The sequence below is a fragment of the Arachis hypogaea genome, chromosome 10 (assembly GCF_003086295.3).
Source record: "Arachis hypogaea cultivar Tifrunner chromosome 10, arahy.Tifrunner.gnm2.J5K5, whole genome shotgun sequence".
NCBI classification, from domain to species: Eukaryota; Viridiplantae; Streptophyta; class Magnoliopsida; order Fabales; family Fabaceae; genus Arachis; species Arachis hypogaea.
Window position 1 is genome coordinate 1,054,325 of NC_092045.1, and position 18,570 is coordinate 1,072,894.

Here is an 18,570-nt window from a genome sequence, read left to right on the forward strand (position 1 = left end):
GTCTTCTTCGCGGCCAATAAAATGACCGACCACGCAGATTTGAGATCGTTGCTAACACACAATTTTCTTACCTATACCCGAAGGAATGCCAAAGTCAACTAGTCAACAATTTTATTTCAATAAAATAATATAAATATTGCTGCTATACGCGCTATAATAATAATGATAAATTAATTAAATAATATATAGCGCTAAATCAATAAAATCAAGGAACCAAATTGGCCACAAGAAGCAAGAAGGAATGTAGGGTGGGAAATTAGTAGTGGCTAGCTGTTTTGCTTTGTCTTTTCATGTGGCTATAAACTCTGAACTACACGCTAGCTTAGTGTCTTTTTCTACCCTAAATAACGGTTTGATTAATCTACAAATCTAAAACCAATTAATGGAGATGTATGAAATCAATATGTTTTTAATTTGCCATCATAGGAACAGTACTGAAGTGAAAAATGCATGTATCTTCTATCTTGGACTTGGAAGTGGTCAATGCAAAATAATTAAACTAGTGTTAAAGTTGTACTCCGGTGTATATATATATATAACTTTAAAAGGATAGGTGCCCAAATAATAAGTTAGTTGGTTTATTCACTTGCTCTTATGTGAATAGTAGTGTGTCCCTAATTTTGATACGGCAAACTTGTATATTTACACCAATAAAACATTTCCAACTCCAAAATTATGATTAGCAAGGATTGGGAAGAAATTTTATGACATGATGAATGATTCTATTTATTCATCTACTAAATAGAATTAAGTTGATCTAAAAAATAAAAGTAGGAGTAAACATCTAATCCAGTTTTTATCCATTTTTACGAAAGACAAAGTAATTTCTGTCTAAAAAAAGATATTTCGACCCTCAACTTTTTTATTTTGGGACAATACGATCTCTCTGTTAAAAAATTTATTAAATAATAACAAAAATTAGTTTTATAAGGATTTTATTTGTATTTTGTGGAGGTTTTAAACCTCCACAAACTATTAATAAGTTTGTTTTTGACAAATTCCTTTATCAATGGTAGTTATGTAAAAAAAAACTATTGATGAAAATAATGCCGCAAAAGAAAGGAATTGTAGTACAAATACATTTTAAAGAAAAAAATAACATCGAATAAAAAATGAAATAAGAGAACTTTAATGTTGATAATATTGGTATTGATGATGATCACGGTAGAAGAGATAATGATGATGATAAAGCAATAAAAATAATAGAGGTAGGAGTGATAATAATGAGGATGAAAAAGGTAGTAATAATGGTAGTAGTGGTAGTAATTGGTTATATTGTAGAAAACAAATTTATAGAGGTTTAAAATCCCCATAAAACTAATTTTTTGTTATTATTTAATGGATTTTTAAACAGAAGGGTCGTATTATTTCAAAATAAAAAAGTTAAAGTTGAAGTGTCCATTTTTTTAGATAAAAATCGTTTTGTCCTTCATAAAAATAGATAAGGATCGAATTGAGTGTTTATTCTAAAAGCAATGTATTACTACAAATTGTTGGAAATAATACACCATTTTTCCTTGAGAAAATACCTTTCACAGAGAAATAAAATAGACACAATCACAACACAAGAATTTAATGTGAAAACTCCAATTACTGGAGAAAAAACCACGGCCGTTATCAAATGACAACCAGAGAATATCACTATGTGAAAATTGTTACAACACATAGACTTCTTTCTCTCTAACACCGGCATCCCAGTATACCCACACTCTCAAAGCAAATATTTAACTACACCTCACAACACTCTCTAATCAAAAGTTATAGAGGAAAAGAAAAGTCAGATACATGCTTTAAGTATTTCCGACTGATGCAAAAAATATTGAGAACTTAGCCTCATATTTATAGCCTAGGCCACCCACTCCATTTGCTATCCTAAGCAATGTAGGACTAATTCAATCAAATTCTAACAATCTCCACCTTGATTGAAATAGTCACACATCTTCAGCTTCCATAGTCAACACCGACAATTCTTTGCTGCCATTGTATATACCGACAATCATAGTTCAGAGAACTATATCATACTCCACCATGAAAGTATACTCACTTGGAATTAGACCACTCCAAATATTTCGCCTTGGTACAGATCGAAACCTTGCTGAAAATTCATGGTACAACTTCCAAATTGGCTTTTACTGGAAGTTCTTCAGCCATCGACATAACTCTACCACACACCTTGCATCTCAACGCCAACCAATGCCTGTGTGCAATTGTGGACCCGATTGCCACAACTTATGCTTATCCATGGCAGTGCAGCAATACCATGAGGATACTTCTTGTCTTCTAGAGAACATCATCTTCTCTTATAGAGAGAGCAATATTGCAAGTATCATATTGAGAGCCTTTTTCTGAAACCGCATTACCTGGACAATTTCTCTTTACATGCTCAAGCTTTCCACATTTCCAGCATGTTACACTCCTTCCACGATTTCCTTTTCCATAATTGTCACTTCTAGCTACAAGCGCCAAATCTGATGAAATGCTACCCTCATTTTTTCATTCTTCTTTCTTCAGCAATGAGCTTACTGGCAACTTCTTCAAAATTCAGAGTTTTCTTCCCATACATTAAAACAGGTTTGATATACTCATAGGAAGAAGGGAGAGACAATATGAGCCTCAGTGCCTTATCTTCATCATCAATTTTCACTCCAATTGCCTCTAATTTAGAGACAATACCATTGATAGCACTAAGATGGTCGGAGATTTTTACATTGTGATCCATGCGTAGATTATGGAACTGCTCCTTCAATAACAACCGATTTGAGATGCCCTTTGCCTGATACAACCCTTCGAGTTTATCCCAAAGTTCCTTGGCTGTTTTCATTCCTTGCACATTTGCAAGAACATTCTTAGCCAAACACAGGCGAATAGCACTTGAAACTCTCAAATCTAGTTCATCCCATTCTTCATCTTTCATACCAGAGATCTTCTCCTTCAACGCCTTGTGCAAACTTGATTGTATCAACACATCCTTGACTTGTATTTGCCACAAGCCAAAATTGATTCTTCCATCAAATTTCTCTATTTCAAGCTTCACAGCACTTGAATATCCTGACATTGTTGCAACCGTATACTGGAATAGTATAACTCAACTGTAGACCGTGCACTAGGAAGGGTCCCCAGGAAAGAGAGGTGGGTCACAATGGACACACTTAAATACCAAGTCTTTCCTTAGCCAAAACCTTTTCAAACTGCACTCTCACAGTGTCACACTGTCTTCCAGCAACAACAACAGCAACCAAAGATCAACCTTAAGACACAGGACAAAATTCTTTTCTGATGTGGAAGGTCAGACTAGGCTGCAACCACAGAGCATACTAAGAATAAATCCCACCGAACCGAAGCTCTGATACCATATGTTGGGAATAATACACCATTTTTCCTTGAGAAAATACCTTTCATAGAGAAATAAAATAGACACAATCACAACACAAGAATTTAACGTGGAAACTCCAATTACTGGAGAAAAAACCACGACCGTTGTCAAATGACAACCAGATAATATCACTATATGAAAATTGTTACAACACATAGACGTCTTTCTCTCTAACACCGGCACCCCAGTACACCCACACTCTCAAAGCAAATATTTAACTACACCTTACAACACTCTCTAATCAAAAGGTATAGATGAAAAGAAAAGTCAGATACAAACTTTAAGTGTTTCTGACTGGTGCAAAAAATATGGAGAACTTAACCTCATATTTATAGCCTAGACCACCCACTTCATTTGCTATTTTAAATAATATGGGACTAATTCAACCAAATTCTAACACAAATACCGTCATAAAACCCTAATGAAATGAAATGTGTATCTAATAGTTATCGGATTTTAAACCTTGATTACATAAGTTAAAAGCCAGAAGCCTTTTATCTGTACTCTATCCTATATTATTATAAGTATGCATATCAAAAGAATTGGTGTACAATTTTTAAAAAAATATTTTTCTTATCATATATAATTCATAATTTATTTTCTTGTTTCTGACACTTAGATTCTAAAATCTCTTAACTAAATTATACATTACTTATTAAGTCAACTAATTTCACTTTTATCATTTTTATATGTTTAATAAGTAAAACCATAAATGAACTTAGTCATGGAATAGAAGTGTTGGCAAAGATTAGTGATATAATAAGTTATTGGGCTGGAAAATGAATAATTGATCCAAGAAATAGTAGTGGACTATTGTGCGGAAAGCCCAAAACTTTAAAGCATGACTCATAATTTAATCAGAACTTTTCATTGGTCATGTTAACTAACGTTTTTTATTGCTATTTTGAAAATCTAAGAGTTTAAAGTTTATAATCTAAGAATTTAAAATAAAAAATAATTTTAAAAAATTAACTAATATTAAAACGAAAAAATAAGTCCAGTGTATACTCTCTTTGAGTGGGTTTCACCAGCAACAAAATTAAAGCGCACTTACTCTGAACTTAAAAAATAAATATGATGTATAAATGGATAAAGAAAAGCATAAAAGGAAAAGAAAAATATATATCACAACAAAATTCAGTTTCAGTCGACTTTACATAAAGTTAATAAATAGAAATCGTTAGATAAAAATTTAGTCGAATCAATCAAATCATCTAACGGCTCTCGACTATCAACTTTCTACACCTAACTTAACATAACAAAACAAGATAAATTTAAAGAGAATCAAATCACAACAAAACCATTGAAGACTTCATCTTCAACCTATTATAGTAGTCACTCCAACAACGACAACAAGAACAACACCCATCCACATTCCCTTCGATTCACCACCATTTGATGAACCTTCTGTGGGCGAAGCCTTCCCTTCACCGGAGGAGGAGGAGGACGACGACGAGGATGGCTTGGTTTTGTCAGCCTTAGCCTTCCCTGGCGCCGGCGCCGGAGCCTTGGCGGGAAGCACGACGTCGAGAGGGAGAAGCACTTTGTCCACCTGGTATATGGCGAGTTTGCTGTCTGTGTAAACGGTTCCGGTGATGGAGGCATTGACGGCGCCGGTGGTCATACTTACCTGGCTGCCGCCGTAGGTGGTTACGTTGAGCTGAAGCCTCTGAGGGTCGTCGCCGGCCTGCGTCTGCACCGGGTTGGTTAGCGTGTCGAAGTTGGAGATAGAGATGAAGGAAGAGAGCGTGTGGAACTGCAACAACTCCACCTTCTTTCTGTCACTCAGGGAGTTCAAGAACCCCGGTTTGAGTTTTGAGAAGGCGGTGTCTTCGGGTGCAAAGAGGGTTAACCCTCCAGAACCAGAAGTTACGAGCTGCGAGTTGAGCTGGTTGATGAGTTGTGTGGTTTCCAGTAGGCGGATGGGGACGGAGAATCTTTTTGCTTTCTTCAGGATTTGGATGATATCAATGGTGGGGGCTTTTGGGGCCGCTGCGATGGGTGCGCCGCTTGGTGAAACCGGTACAAGGGGGACTGTGCTGAATCCTGGGGATGGTGCGGTGGTTGTAGGCGGAGATGGAGCGGGCTGGGTTGGGGAGAGTTGTGCTAAGGTGGTGGTGGTGAGTGCTAGTGATAGCAGTAGAAATTTGACAGAAAAGAAGAGAGGTTGTTGTTGTTTTGTGATCTTCATTTTTCACTTTTCAGTGATGAGAGTTTAATTTGTTTCTTTTGTGTTAGTGTTAATTAATTTGTTTGGAAAGTGAGAGAAGGGGTTGCCTTTATATATTGAGGACAGATGCATGTAGTAATGAGAGAGATTAATTAAGGTGGAAACTAAGCAGTCGTGAAGTTGACATCTGAGCCGTTAGATGATGATTTGGCGTTGATTTGATTAAATTTTTATTTAACGGTTCTCAATTATCAACTTCACGTTAATTCGACTGTATCTGAGTTTGAAGTTGACATCTGAGCCGTTTGATGATTTGACGCTGATTTGACTAAATTTTTATTTAACGACTCTCAAGTATCAATTCCACATGAATTCGACTGTATCTGAGTTTTTACCATTAATTAATTGGATATTTAAAAAGGCTTAGTTATAACTACGTGTGAGATTAAAGAACTTAAGTTGGAACATTTCTTAGCTGTGAATGATGGTGCATTATTAGGATTAATATGCATGCATGCAACTATTTTGCTTTCACATCATATATATTTTGATATGATATGATGTTTGTAAAATGCTTTTGTTGTCAACTTATTTGTATATATTTAGATATAATGATATGTTTAATTATTTATCATTTTTTTAAATATAACAGTGCAGTTGGAAATATAATATAATTCTCAACTCATGATTGGTGTGTGTATAGGGTGAGTTAATTACTCAGATCCATCGATCAGGGAAGAAAGGGAAACCAAATCAAATCATTAGATAAGTGGCACCCTATGAAAGATTATTTAGGAAAGGATTGAGGAACTAAGAATCACACTTTGGACCTACTATACCTTCTCCGATGTATCCACCTAATTCTCTATATTTTGATATAATATATCCCATCCTAATCAGATTGAGATTGATGTGTTGGGACTTGGGAGATACATCAACAATAACCATAACGACATATATTTTCTTTGCAATTTTATTTCCAGTTTGTTCAAAATATTTCATGGATCGTGCATAAGTTGTAGTAAGACGGAATATATGGAATGTAAGTTCAGTCTGAGAAGGGAAAATCCTAATATAGAAGCGAAGATTGGAGAAAACATCTTACCAAAAGTTAAAAGTTTTAAGTATCTTGGATACATCATACAACATAATGGAGAAATTGACTAGGATGTAAATCATAGGATCCAAGCAGGTTGGTCAAAATGGTGGAGTGCATTAACAAAAAAGAGCCTTTAAAACTTAAAGGTAAATTCTATCACACTGCTATAAGACCGGCTATGTTTTATGGTACGGAGTGTTAGGCGGCCAAAGGGGAGCACGAACGTAAGCTGAGAGATGATGTTGAGATGGATGAGTAGTCATACGCGATTGGATAAAACAAGGAATGAAGATATAAGGGAGAGAGTTGGAGTAACACCCATTGTGGAAAAGATAGTTGAATCGCGTCTCAAATAGTTTGAATATGTGAGAAGAAGACCGACGGAACACTCAGTCAGAGGATAGATGAGATGGAAGATGGATAAAGGGCGAAAGGCAGAGGAAGACCTAACCATCCATGAAGTGGTCAAACGAGATTTACATGTAAACGCTCTCTTTGTAGACATGATACATGATAGAGCACAATGGCGTCGTTTGATTCATGTAACCGACTCTACTTAATGGGACAAGACTTTGTTGTTGTTGTTGTAGTATTATATTTCTAGCGTTATCGATATAATAACTAGAACGTTAAGAAGGATGTATCAATATGTATATACATGGAACAAAATTACATTAATGTACTCTATAAAATCATTTGTTTTTTCTCCAATCATTGTTGCTAACGTTACAAGGAGTGATTTTTTTTGGCAGCGACATGAAAGGAGTGATTGATGTTCTTATTTTTAGGTATCATCAATTGGATATAAGGAAGTAGCTATTTCAATAAAGATATCCTTTCAAGTCACACCTAAAAAAGAAAGCAATTTTGCTTCATTTTATGCAAAAACACTTGAGAATTTACGCAAACTCATTGTGAAAAGTTATTCAGATAGATCAAATTATACTAACGAAAATCTTATAGGAAGAAATAAAAAATGTTATATATATATATATATATATATTAAAAATCGCCAATGAATTATATGTCAAATGACATAGTCTGTTCATACTCACTTAACAGGTAATAAATATCTTATTAAGATTACATTTTGGTACCTTAGTAGCAGGTTTTTGTACTTTATTACCGCAAGATTGATTTCAATAATAAGATTAAACGATTGAATGCATAATTCAAAACCTTTTACAACAAAACAATCATTTTTCTTTGTAAATTATATTGGAAGACAAAAGAAGGAAAGATGCCAAAGGGGTTCACATACAGCTTTCAACACCAAAAGAGAAAAAGAAACAAACAACATAGAGAATTCACAAAAATCATGCACAGTTCTTGTTCTAATAACTTTGACCAACATCATGATCCAAACGGGTCTTCAATTCAATCCTTCATCAACTGAAAATCGTTAGTGCTGCAGCAAAAGCAACACCAATTGACACCAACATTGTTCCTTGCACACCAAGCAACTTCAATGCCCCAGAATTCTCCTTTGTTGAATCTCCCTGATCAGTATCTTCTGCAGAGGAGTTATCCTTATCAGCTTTTGGTGATATCGCCAAAGCCGGTGCCGGAGCTATAGGCTTAGGCTTAGAGAAATCCAAGGGAATAAGCACCTTATCAACATGGTAAATAGCAAGCACCTTATCAGAGTAAACAATCCCTGTGAGTGTTGCATTCACTACCCCAGTTGAGATATTCACACTGTTACCATATGCAGTCACATTAAGTTGGTAACCATTGGGGCTATCACTGGCCAGAGTCAAAACAGGGTTGCTAAGAGAATCAAAATTTGAGCTTGATACGTAAACCGGAAGAACATGGAATTGTATCAATGCCTTTTGTTGGCGATCGCTTAGGGAGTTGAAGAACCCTGCTTTGAGATTAGAGAAGGCACCATCGTCCGGTGCGAAGATGGTTAAGCCTCCTGTCTTTGATGTCACCAGTTGTGCATTCACTTGGTTGATGATTTGGGTGGTCTTGAATAAACGGATCATTGTGTTGAAGTTCTTCGCTTTTCTTAGGATCTTGACAATGTCTTCGCCCGAAGAAGTATCGGATGTAGGTGACTGTGGAAGTGATGGGACTAATGGCTTCACTGGTGCTGCAGCTGGTGCTGCTGGTGCAGGTTTTGGTTTTGTTGGGGGTTTAGGAGCTGCAGCAGGTGATTGTGCTAAAGTGAAGGTGGAAAATATGGGAGAAAGTAGTACTAAAAGAAGTGAAAAGATGATACTTTGCTTCATTTTCTTATTGGTAATTGAAGCTTGAAAGTTTTGTAGATTGTTTTGCTGCTTTTGGGGTAGATGTAATATGCAAATGATTAGGCTAATTGTTATTGCAATTGAGTGTTTGCTGTGAGGGAATTGAAGGGGTGGAAGTGGCTTTTATAGATGGTAAAATGATGGGTTAGGTAAAATGTTTTAGTTATGAAAATGACTTCTATTATAAAGGGGAGTGAGGCTGTGTATCTTATCTGTCATGACAGTTTTGCTTGGAAATGCAGGGAATGGATTAGTGAATGAACCCCAATTAGTTGTGAGATGATACTAAAAAAGATGCCAGTTTTACAGATAAGGCAGCATCTCCTTTTTCTATTGGGTAGAAAGATGTTAGATCAATTCACTTGAGAGAGATATAATAAGCTTATTGTAACTGTTTGTGTTAAAATGTTTGTCATATTATATGATAATTTTCTCTTGTTTACATACAGAAAAATGTTTGAATAGTCATTTTTTCTGTACTCATTTAAGATTCATTCCTTTAAAAATGGAATCTAAGTACACAACTACACATGAACAATATATATTGACTATGTTGTTTCCCTCTAAATAGAATCAGAAAAGTATATGCTTCCTTATATACATGCATTAGATCTTGAAAGGTATTGTTTACCATTCACTATTTCAAAACCCTGTTGATATGCACGCTTTTACAGTCCTCTATCATTACTCAATATGATATAAAACCTAATTAACAAAAATGGGTTCAAAACACAAGACTGAACTCACAGATTTGTCTTGAAATAAGACAAGTTCTTGCTTACATTTTCTGTTCAACAGAACAACCAAAGAAATAATTGAGACCAGTTAATAGAGCTTAAAGATACTGCCACAGTAGTTAATAAAATTTTGAATTGAATCTAAATTTAAATTTCTCATCAAATTTATGCCTGGAAGGAAAAATATACAACATCTTATCGCTAAAATGGAATAACTACATCAACTAAATTCCTAATTTTTCTTCATTAGATATATAACTACATGCTTTTTATTAGATTAAATGAAAATAAGGATTGGCCTTATGAAATTGGACCCTATAACATGAGGAGGAAAAAAAACCGGCCTAAATACAGACAAATACAAATTACAATGGCAGTGGGATGGATCCTCTGAGAGATTCCAAAAACTATCTTGGAGATTTTGAAGAGAGACATCTCCCACATGAGACTAACTTCAGCAATGCTCTTGGTTTTCGGGTTCGAATTTTCAAGCGGGACAGCTGCCAATGCAATTAAATAAATCAATAATGTGTATAATAATTAAGCAAATGCAAAACAAAATCTAAAAATATGCACTTTCACCAACACAATCACAACATATGAAGCTGAAGCATAAAAACTACAAACATATGCATCAACACTGCTGTATTTCTAGTTAACAGTCTTGCCTGAAAAGTTTGAATATATTCTTGATGGTGGATAAAATATTATTATTTTTATTTACTTCAAAGAAAAAAGGTTCATGTATGAATTCTAACATTAAATTTAGATCATGCAAAATATGATTACCTTCTGACGGGTTGCTCTTGATGCTTTCCAGCAAAGTAAGCTCCTTGATCTTGGTTCCAGTTTCCTGCAGAGTAAGAATTTTAGAATGAATAGGCAGTTACAAAAGAGACACTACTAGTTTACTGAAACAGAAAAACACTACTAGTACCCAGGCTAATGGAGATTCTAAGCAAGCTACCATCCTTGAATTACAAAGTTTACACATAGAAAGAAAATTGATAAAGAAGCAACATACAGATTCTCTAGTTCAAGCTTTTCAGCAATGGAAACTGCTTTGCGTTTCGACCACCCACTTCGCTGGCTTTCCGCCTGCTGGATTACATGAGCAAGAGATACCTTACTTTTTACAATACTTTTACTTTGACCTTGTTCCCTAAGCTTTCTGCGGTCCAAGTGAGACTTAACTATTGGATTTCTTTGGGAAGCTGATGCCTGCCCTATACTTGAACCTTCTACACTTCTGTAAGATGTTGCATGAGCATCAACTTGCTGTGCATCATTCTTGTGCTCTGCTGGAGAGGCTGCTTCTTCTATGATTTCACCCCTTGGATGAGCTCGAGCGACACCGACACCACTTAATTCTCTAATTTGTGACGAACTATCATCGGTAGCAGGCAATGTAAGAGGAAGTTGAACAGCTGAGCCCGCATCTCTAGTTGACTCGCATCTAATTTCTATCGTTACAGATGTTCCGAGGACAGATTCAAATGCTTGTAAAATGTGACCTGTGAACTTCTCAGCCGTGGATTTGGTCATTTGAGAACTAAACATTAGCTGCACAGTTGGAGCTGCACAATATTGCATCCATTATCATTAGATAAATGGTAACAAATTGTCAATACAAACAACAAAAACAGGAGTGAGACACATAAGCAACCTACCATAATAATAACAACAATATCAACCCATTAAACCAAAAAGAAAGCTACTTATGTAAGCAAATAAAAAGCTACATAACTGGATTAAAAATCACTGTTAACTTTATGATGAACCCAAAAGCAAGTTTTCAATGCATTTTGCTACAAGGCCCTTCAGTTGACTAATATTAAGTGTAATCAGATACATAAACCAGTTTAAAATAATTCTTCACAAAGCAACATGCAAAAATGAATAGCGAGGAATTGATGTTTACCTGCTCCAAAACTGACAGAGATCAGCTTGCCTTCTTTATACAAAAATTCTCTCAGTCCAGTAACTTGAATCCTCTCAAGAACCTCTAACCACATCTCTTCAATACCTTTATGGTTTTTACTCAATATCTGCCTTTCATTCATTCTACTCTTGTTGGCCATATGGGAATAAGTTTGTTGAGTGGCAGAACCAGACACACTGAGTCTTCTTTTCTCTGTACTAGGATCCTTTGTCATACCATTAGCTGAGTGTCCCGCATGGAAGTTTTCTAATCTAGAATCTACTGATAATTGTCTTGCTTTGCTGGAAATTTCAACAGGGTTTCCATTTATTCTGGTTGCTTCTCTCACACCAGAATTGTTTAGAGCTAGGGGACTATGGTTGAAGCTATTATCAGATGAAGTAGGCATCACATATTGTTGGTCAGGAGCAAGTTGAAGCAATGCAGCTGTCAACCACGTAAGCTTATCATTGGACATCCTCAACTGCTTTTCAGCCTCAGATAATGTTTTTAGTGCTTGGCGAAGCTTTTCCATGTCTTCTTTAGACACTGATACATAAATCAACATCAGCAGTTTGTAAAAGGATAGTAATGAAATAAATATCTTTCAACATGAAAACAGATTAAGGCTCTCCCAGTCTCCCTTCTTCTGTCTCCACACCGACAAGTGTATAAAACCAAAAAGAAAAACATTTTTTCAAGGATAGCCAGTTTTGGAATTGTTCAGCATTAAAGTTTTGCATTTGTTTCAGATATAAGAACTAAGTCTAAGATTATCAGTATCATCTCAGCTTGCAATGAATTTATGACTTTGATAATCTATAACTTTTACTCACACGGCTGTCTCCGGAAGAACTTTCTTCTTCGCCTTTCTTTTGTGAAGTCATAGGTCCCAGCAAGTATATCAGTTATTACTGTGGCGAGCTGTGACATTAAAGCTAATGGCTCAACACCAGTTTCCATGATCACCCTCAAATTCTTCACAGTATTGACTGTGTCAGCAGATAATGCCAAATCAAGTAGATCAATCAATTTCTCATCAGAGATAAGCCCTACCTGAAGAAAGAATTTAAGTTCAGAGCAAGTTATCCATAGCAACAAAAAATATTAATGCCAGTTGATAGCAGAATATAGTGATCAATGAAAAACAGAATTGTGCTAATAGAAAACAACTTACCAGTTCCTGAACAAGAGGAACAGATATTCTCTGCCCAAGCAAACTAAGTTGTTCAAGGGTCATCTCAGCATCTCTCAACGATCCATCAGATCTTGATGCAATGAGTTTCAAGGCATCCTTATCAATATCTAGGCCTTCCTTGGTTGCAATCAACTGCAATGTATATATAATATCTCCATCCTTCAGCTTTGGAAAAAAGAATTTTTGACACCTGGATATTATTATATGAGGCAGGACATCAAGACTAGAACTGACAAGGATAAAAACCACACGTCTAGGTGCTCGATCAATGACCTTTGATATGGCATTCCAACAATCCACTGATAAGGTATCACAGTCATCAAAAATGAACACTCTGTACTGTGATGGGAGCTGGGATACAATCATATGGTCAAGAAGATCCATGATGCTCTCGAAGTCAAAATTACTGACTGGGCCAACTTCCCTTATATTTCTACTCTTGCCCATATCATGTGCCATGCAATAATTGCAAAAGCCACAAGGTTTCGGGTGTTCTGAAGAGTTACAATTCAATGCTCTGGCAAATATGCGGGCACAGGAAGTTTTTCCGGTGCCATGGGGACCATAAAACACATACAACAACCCAACTTTTCTCCTCATTACTGCATTCGAAAGAGCTTGTGCCACTAAACTCTGTCCAACCATATCTCTGAAGGTTCGCGGCATATACTTTTGTGTTAAGCTTTGATGTCTACCATGACCATTCCCTCTCAACTTATGTTGGTCACCAGATCTAGCTTCAGAAGCAAGGTCAGAATCAATATCACGGTTGAACAAGTTATCACCAAAAAGACCAAGTTCCCCGGAATAGTCATGGGACCAACAAGCATTTTCAGTGCTCCCAGATGCATCAAGTAATAAAGGCATTGCTTCTGCATCAGATTTAGTAGATGAACCTGAGTGCTCAGATGCCACAGGCATTTCAGAAATATTTCTTCCATTGCCATTTAACCCTTTCCTTAATCTTGAGTCAGATAAACCACAAGTAAAACTTCTCCCTGCCATGTCAAGGAATGTTTTACCTCTATGATGAATCCTGGACCAATTCCATGGAATACCACAACCATTTTTTGGAGCTCTAGTAACATTTCCATCTAGGAACTCATCAGCCTCCTCTGAGTGATATCTCTGGTGGGCTGAACCATGAGCTAATGAGTTGGAGGCCACAGATAATTCATTCTCAGCACCAGTATCTCTTGATGCTGTAGCCACACGAGCTCTTCTTGCACTTCGAAATTTACGCCTCTTTACCCGACTTCCATGACCACGCACACTGGCTTCTGCCTCCTCAATGATTTTCTCTTGTCTAGGAAACCTTCCACGAAAATGAATGTTTGATGATGCTAAATCATCACTATCCAATGGAATATCATTAAGCTGTTCAGAAAGGGTCTTAACTTGAACATCTCGAACATTTTTCCCTTTATGTTTCTTTCTCCCTTTAGATTCAGAGTGCCTTGAAGCAACATCTTCAGACAAAGTTTTGGCAGCTTGACTTAGATGCTGTTCTTGACTAACATCAACATAATCAGGCCTATCACTCTTTCTACCAGATTCTTCTCTCCCAACTCTCTTCCCATCCCCAATTCCACTCTTGCTACTACGCTCACTAGTTGCTGGCACCCCATCATTGCCTCTACTAGCATCACCTGGAGCAACTCTTGATGTACCTATGCTCACCAAGGGCGGCGAGGTTCCGGACAACCTCCTCCCTTCCTTCCTGCGCTCCCCGCCCACAGACCTTCTTCCTCCATGAAGCATGACATCATTTTCAACCTTTTTGAAAAGCATATCAACCACAGAAGGTGAGTTCCATGATTGAGGGCTGGCCGAAGGGTCCCTGAGGGAACGTGACCTCTGAAGCACAACAAGGTCCCTCATGAGGGACCTATCAGCCAGGATAGGGCTGTTCTTGTGCATGTGGTTCTTCAAGTGAATGCAATTTGTTAAATGTATGTGATTGCGTAGATGATCACTGACATCACCATTGGCATCCTTGAGTACCCTATTGCGGACAGCCCTAGTCATGATCAGAACACCAACCTTTCTGACACCAATATCTCTTCTAAATTAAAGACATAAGATAAAAAATCTCGCATTTTTACCTGTACATGAGCCAATTTTTCACAAATATTTCAGCAAAAACAATAGGGAAAAATAAATGCACATTCGTGAACACCCTTTAATTACTTGCAAAAATGCCAAAAATGAGGTTAGAATTGAACTCACCAAAAGGGGGAGAAACACCAGGTCTTGCAGTCAATTATCCCATTAAGCAAACTTAACTCCACAAAGACACAAGAAACACACTTCAAGTGGAGGAATTATTAATCAACACTCAACAGAACTTCCCTGTTGCTACACGGCACACTCCATAAACAAAACCAAGTATTCCTCTAACCCCATTGAGCTAAACGAAGGTAGAAAAAGCTAAAAGAGTGAACTTTATGCTGGTGCAGCAAAGAAGCCAGCTTGGAAGTTCAAATTTCAAGCACCTAACAAGGAACAATTTTGGGGTCAAACAAGCATGCAGAAGAGAAGAATCTAAGACCCCGTTATCCAAAAAGCTCAAAAGAAGTGCAAAAAACACAGAAAGCACCAATCAGGCCAGTGTTTGAAGAAATGAGAGGTGAGAATTAACTAAGCAGCAGGAGCATAAAGAAAATGATGTAACATTTCCAACAGTAGGAGGCAAAAAAAGAAAGAGAGAGAGAAAAATAAAAGCTAAAGGTGGAAGTAGAAGGGAGGAAGAAGAGTTGAATCACCTGAATGAGAGAGAAAGAAAAGGGGAAGATGACCCTTTTGGATTATTAAGGTGTCCAGATCTCTCATCAGCAAGGTTCACATGCACTTCACGAGGGAAAGAAAACGATAGTCCAACCCATATCTCACTCAAACACTCACTCAGCAGTGTAGAGAGAGAGAGAAAGGGGTGGTGAGTGGTGAGGGTTGAAACTTGAGAGGGAGGTATGGATCCGTTGTGGACAGAGAGAGGACAGTGAACACAGGACACTCTCTGCAAATAAAGCGGTGTGTCCATTTGCTGCTAAGCATGCAATTTCAATTTCCATTTTATATTTTTTTTCCTTCAACTACATAATATTAAAAAATAAGTCAATATTTTAAAGAATAAATTACATTTGTATTCATAAAAGATACAGATGTCGGCAAATATATCTATATAAGAATAAAACAATAATTATAATTATGAAAGATGGCTTTTCACTTCTGTGTGTCAAGAGTATTTACACAATTGGTTTGTTAAGGTATTCTTGGCACACAAAAGTTATTTTCTGTGGGTACTATTATCGTTTTATTCTTATATGAATACATTTGTTATTATTTATATCTTTCATGAATATAAATGGTAATTTATTCGTATTTTAAAAGTTAATTTAAATTTATGCTATCTAAGTGAAGATACAAGTGCAGTGCAATTAACTTTATATAAAATTAATATTTAAAAATTCGTTAGATGATAATCTAATCAAATTTGTCAGATTAAATTTTACTGGTGAGTTTCTCCACCAAAATAAATTTTAAAAATATTTATTATGAATAATTAGAAAAGCAACATTTTTTGGGGTGAAATAAGGTTTATTTCTTAAATTGAGTCTTAAGGAGATTCATTCTTATAAATTCAAAGTTGTACTAAATTGTTATAGAAAAGGAACCTCCTAAAATTTGAAATGGCGTCTTTTTAGGATTTAGGGTTATTGGTAAGTATATATATTAGGCCAGCATTTTGTACGTACGCATCTTTTCTACTGATTATTGTTGGCGAAGGATAGGAACAAAATTAAATGATTTTTGGAAGTTTGTGGATGCTTAAATTTGAAAGGGGCCAATCAACCCGTCCCGTTGAAATTCTTGGTTGCTTGTTGCTTTAGAGTTAAACACTTTCTTATTTCTCATGCACTTTATAATTAGGTAAAAATTTAGGTATAATCGATTTTACGTGAAGTTAATAGTTAAGAGTTGTTAAATAAAAATTTTGTCAAATCAGTCAAATCAGTCAACAATTTCAGTTAGCAACTTCACGTAAAGTCAACTGCACCTGAATTTCCATCTTATAATAATTGTATCTACATAATAATTGTATCTACAGTTTAATCTGAAGTCTTCTGAGATGAGATTCTAATTAATTAACAAATAAAAAGAAATATAAACATGAACTAAGTAACATATATAGTGCATTCTAACTAAGCAACATATATATACATTTTGCACCGAAAACAATGACATATATGTACTAAAAAAATATTAGTATTGATTCATTTTCAATGCAACCAGTTGTTATTACTAGCTCCAATAACTGGCTACTAAAAAAATGTAAGTGCAGAAACCCGTACACTCATTATTGATCTAGTGGTTTTGGTACTTGTTCAATTTTCATGCAAGAATTTTACAGCGGTGGATGCTCATGGAAGCAAAAGCAAGTATGCATTAATGGCACTTTAATTTGAGTTAGTTCTTACTAGCTAGCTGTTGCATGGTAAGTGTGGTAAGTGCATGGATTATTTTTTATTTTATTGGATCCGCTAGGAAGACAATAGACTATTTGTACAATGTATACAATGGGTTAATGAGTTACAAAATGAATATCCCGCATACTATTTAGAATAACCATCCAAGTACTAGGAATAATAAACATCTTTCCAAAAGTTTAAACTAATTTTGGAGTTCAACAAGAATCGAACTCTAATACTATGTCATAATACCACTCATTCCAAAAATTTTAGCCGATTGAAAAAAAGTAACACTAATAATTATATCTATAATACTTCATAAATTTTTATTGTACTCATTGTATGAATATTCTATTATGTCCTCGTACTTTCCCTTATTTTATTATATGCATAAGAAATTGGAGTATCTTCTTGAACCGTTATAATGTTACATTGTATTGCATTGGATACTTTCCCTGCACATGACATCTTGTCCCATTCCGACCCATATAATATAAAATATTACTTGGAGTAACCAAAACTCATAAGTTTTCACCATAATTGATAAATGTTATAATATGTACAACGGCATAGTTGCTTACACTAACAATTATTTTCCAACACATAAGGAAATTAAACCTACAAACTTTGGATGATTGAATAACTAACACTCATGATGATCATATTTATCTTCGTCATAATCTCTGAAATTGTTGCATAGCTGACGAATAGGGGGATCGATGACAGACGTTACAGGAAATTTTCAACGGATCGGAGGATGTCGGGCATAAATGATGATGACGTCATATATCCTACTTTTCTGTGCATTATTACGTCATGGGTCGTACTAGAATTTGACCAGGTCCATCACTACTGGAAAGACTGTAAATCAGCTATGGATTCCTGTAGTAGATTATTAATTATGTTACAAGTTTAAGTGTGATTGAACAAGTTTTCTATCAATAGTAAAATAAAGGCTAAGCAATTACCGCATAAATAATAAGAAGTTAAAACAGTTTTAATTTAACAGTTAAAAAATAAATATTGTCAGTTTCAAATTATTAATATGATATTTACTTTAATTATTAGCACAAAATATATGTCTACAACAAAATTTTATTAATCAGGAGTAATATTATCATATAAAAAACATAACATTCACTTCGTATCTTTTATTGTAATTTATTAACACAATATCTATGATTTTCACTGGTGTAATAATCTATAATTTAAATGGCATAATTTAGAAGTGTTCGTAGTACGGTTTGGATCGATTTTGAGTTAAAAATTCATCCGATTCGAATACTAATTTTACTTCCGGTGCAGTTTGGATTGAATGCTTTTTAAAAAAAAAAATCTGATCCGATCC

At 35.6% G+C, this 18,570-nt stretch overlaps 3 protein-coding genes across 5 annotated transcripts; all 3 read right to left on the bottom strand.

Annotated features, from left to right (window-relative positions):
• Positions 1–4,471: 4,471 nt before the first annotated feature.
• On the bottom strand, positions 4,472–5,902 carry LOC112714416 (fasciclin-like arabinogalactan protein 11). The gene has a single exon (XM_025766006.3). The coding sequence runs from the start codon at positions 5,562–5,564 to the stop codon at positions 4,692–4,694; it is 873 nt and encodes a 290-aa protein (XP_025621791.1). The 5' UTR covers positions 5,565–5,902; the 3' UTR covers positions 4,472–4,691.
• Positions 5,903–7,822: 1,920 nt separating this feature from the next.
• On the bottom strand, positions 7,823–9,000 carry LOC112714417 (fasciclin-like arabinogalactan protein 11). Its single transcript, XM_025766007.3, has one exon. The coding sequence runs from the start codon at positions 8,877–8,879 to the stop codon at positions 8,031–8,033; it is 849 nt and encodes a 282-aa protein (XP_025621792.1). The 5' UTR covers positions 8,880–9,000; the 3' UTR covers positions 7,823–8,030.
• Positions 9,001–9,750: 750 nt separating this feature from the next.
• LOC112714418 (protein STICHEL-like 4) lies at positions 9,751–15,801 on the bottom strand. 3 transcript variants are annotated; one of them, XM_025766009.2, is made up of 8 exons: positions 15,519–15,801; positions 14,983–15,248; positions 12,733–14,858; positions 12,392–12,611; positions 11,556–12,104; positions 10,659–11,211; positions 10,424–10,487; positions 9,751–10,134 (listed from the first exon to the last, which is right to left on the bottom strand). In XM_025766009.2, exons 3-8 carry the CDS (start codon positions 14,779–14,781, stop codon positions 10,042–10,044), a joined length of 3,528 nt encoding a protein of 1,175 aa, XP_025621794.1. In that variant the 5' UTR covers positions 14,782–14,858; positions 14,983–15,248; positions 15,519–15,801; the 3' UTR covers positions 9,751–10,041. The 3 variants fall into 3 exon arrangements, with proteins under 3 accessions (XP_025621794.1, XP_025621795.1, XP_072060463.1); XM_025766010.3 differs by having other exon boundaries at positions 14,983–15,799; XM_072204362.1 differs by having other exon boundaries at positions 12,733–14,758; positions 14,983–15,520.
• Positions 15,802–18,570: the final 2,769 nt, after the last annotated feature.

Coding starts and splice junctions, on each gene's coding strand:
- LOC112714416 (XM_025766006.3), bottom strand. CDS start 5,564: ATGAAGATCACAAAACAACAACAACCTCTCTTCTTTTCTGTCAAATTT.
- LOC112714417 (XM_025766007.3), bottom strand. CDS start 8,879: ATGAAGCAAAGTATCATCTTTTCACTTCTTTTAGTACTACTTTCTCCC.
- LOC112714418 (XM_025766009.2), bottom strand. CDS start 14,781: ATGACTAGGGCTGTCCGCAATAGGGTACTCAAGGATGCCAATGGTGAT. Junction 12,105..12,391: donor GTTCTTCCGGAGACAGCCGT/GTGAGTAAAAGT, acceptor TTTATGTATCAG/TGTCTAAAGAAGACATGGAA. Junction 11,212..11,555: donor CTCTGTCAGTTTTGGAGCAG/GTAAACATCAAT, acceptor AATATTGTGCAG/CTCCAACTGTGCAGCTAATG.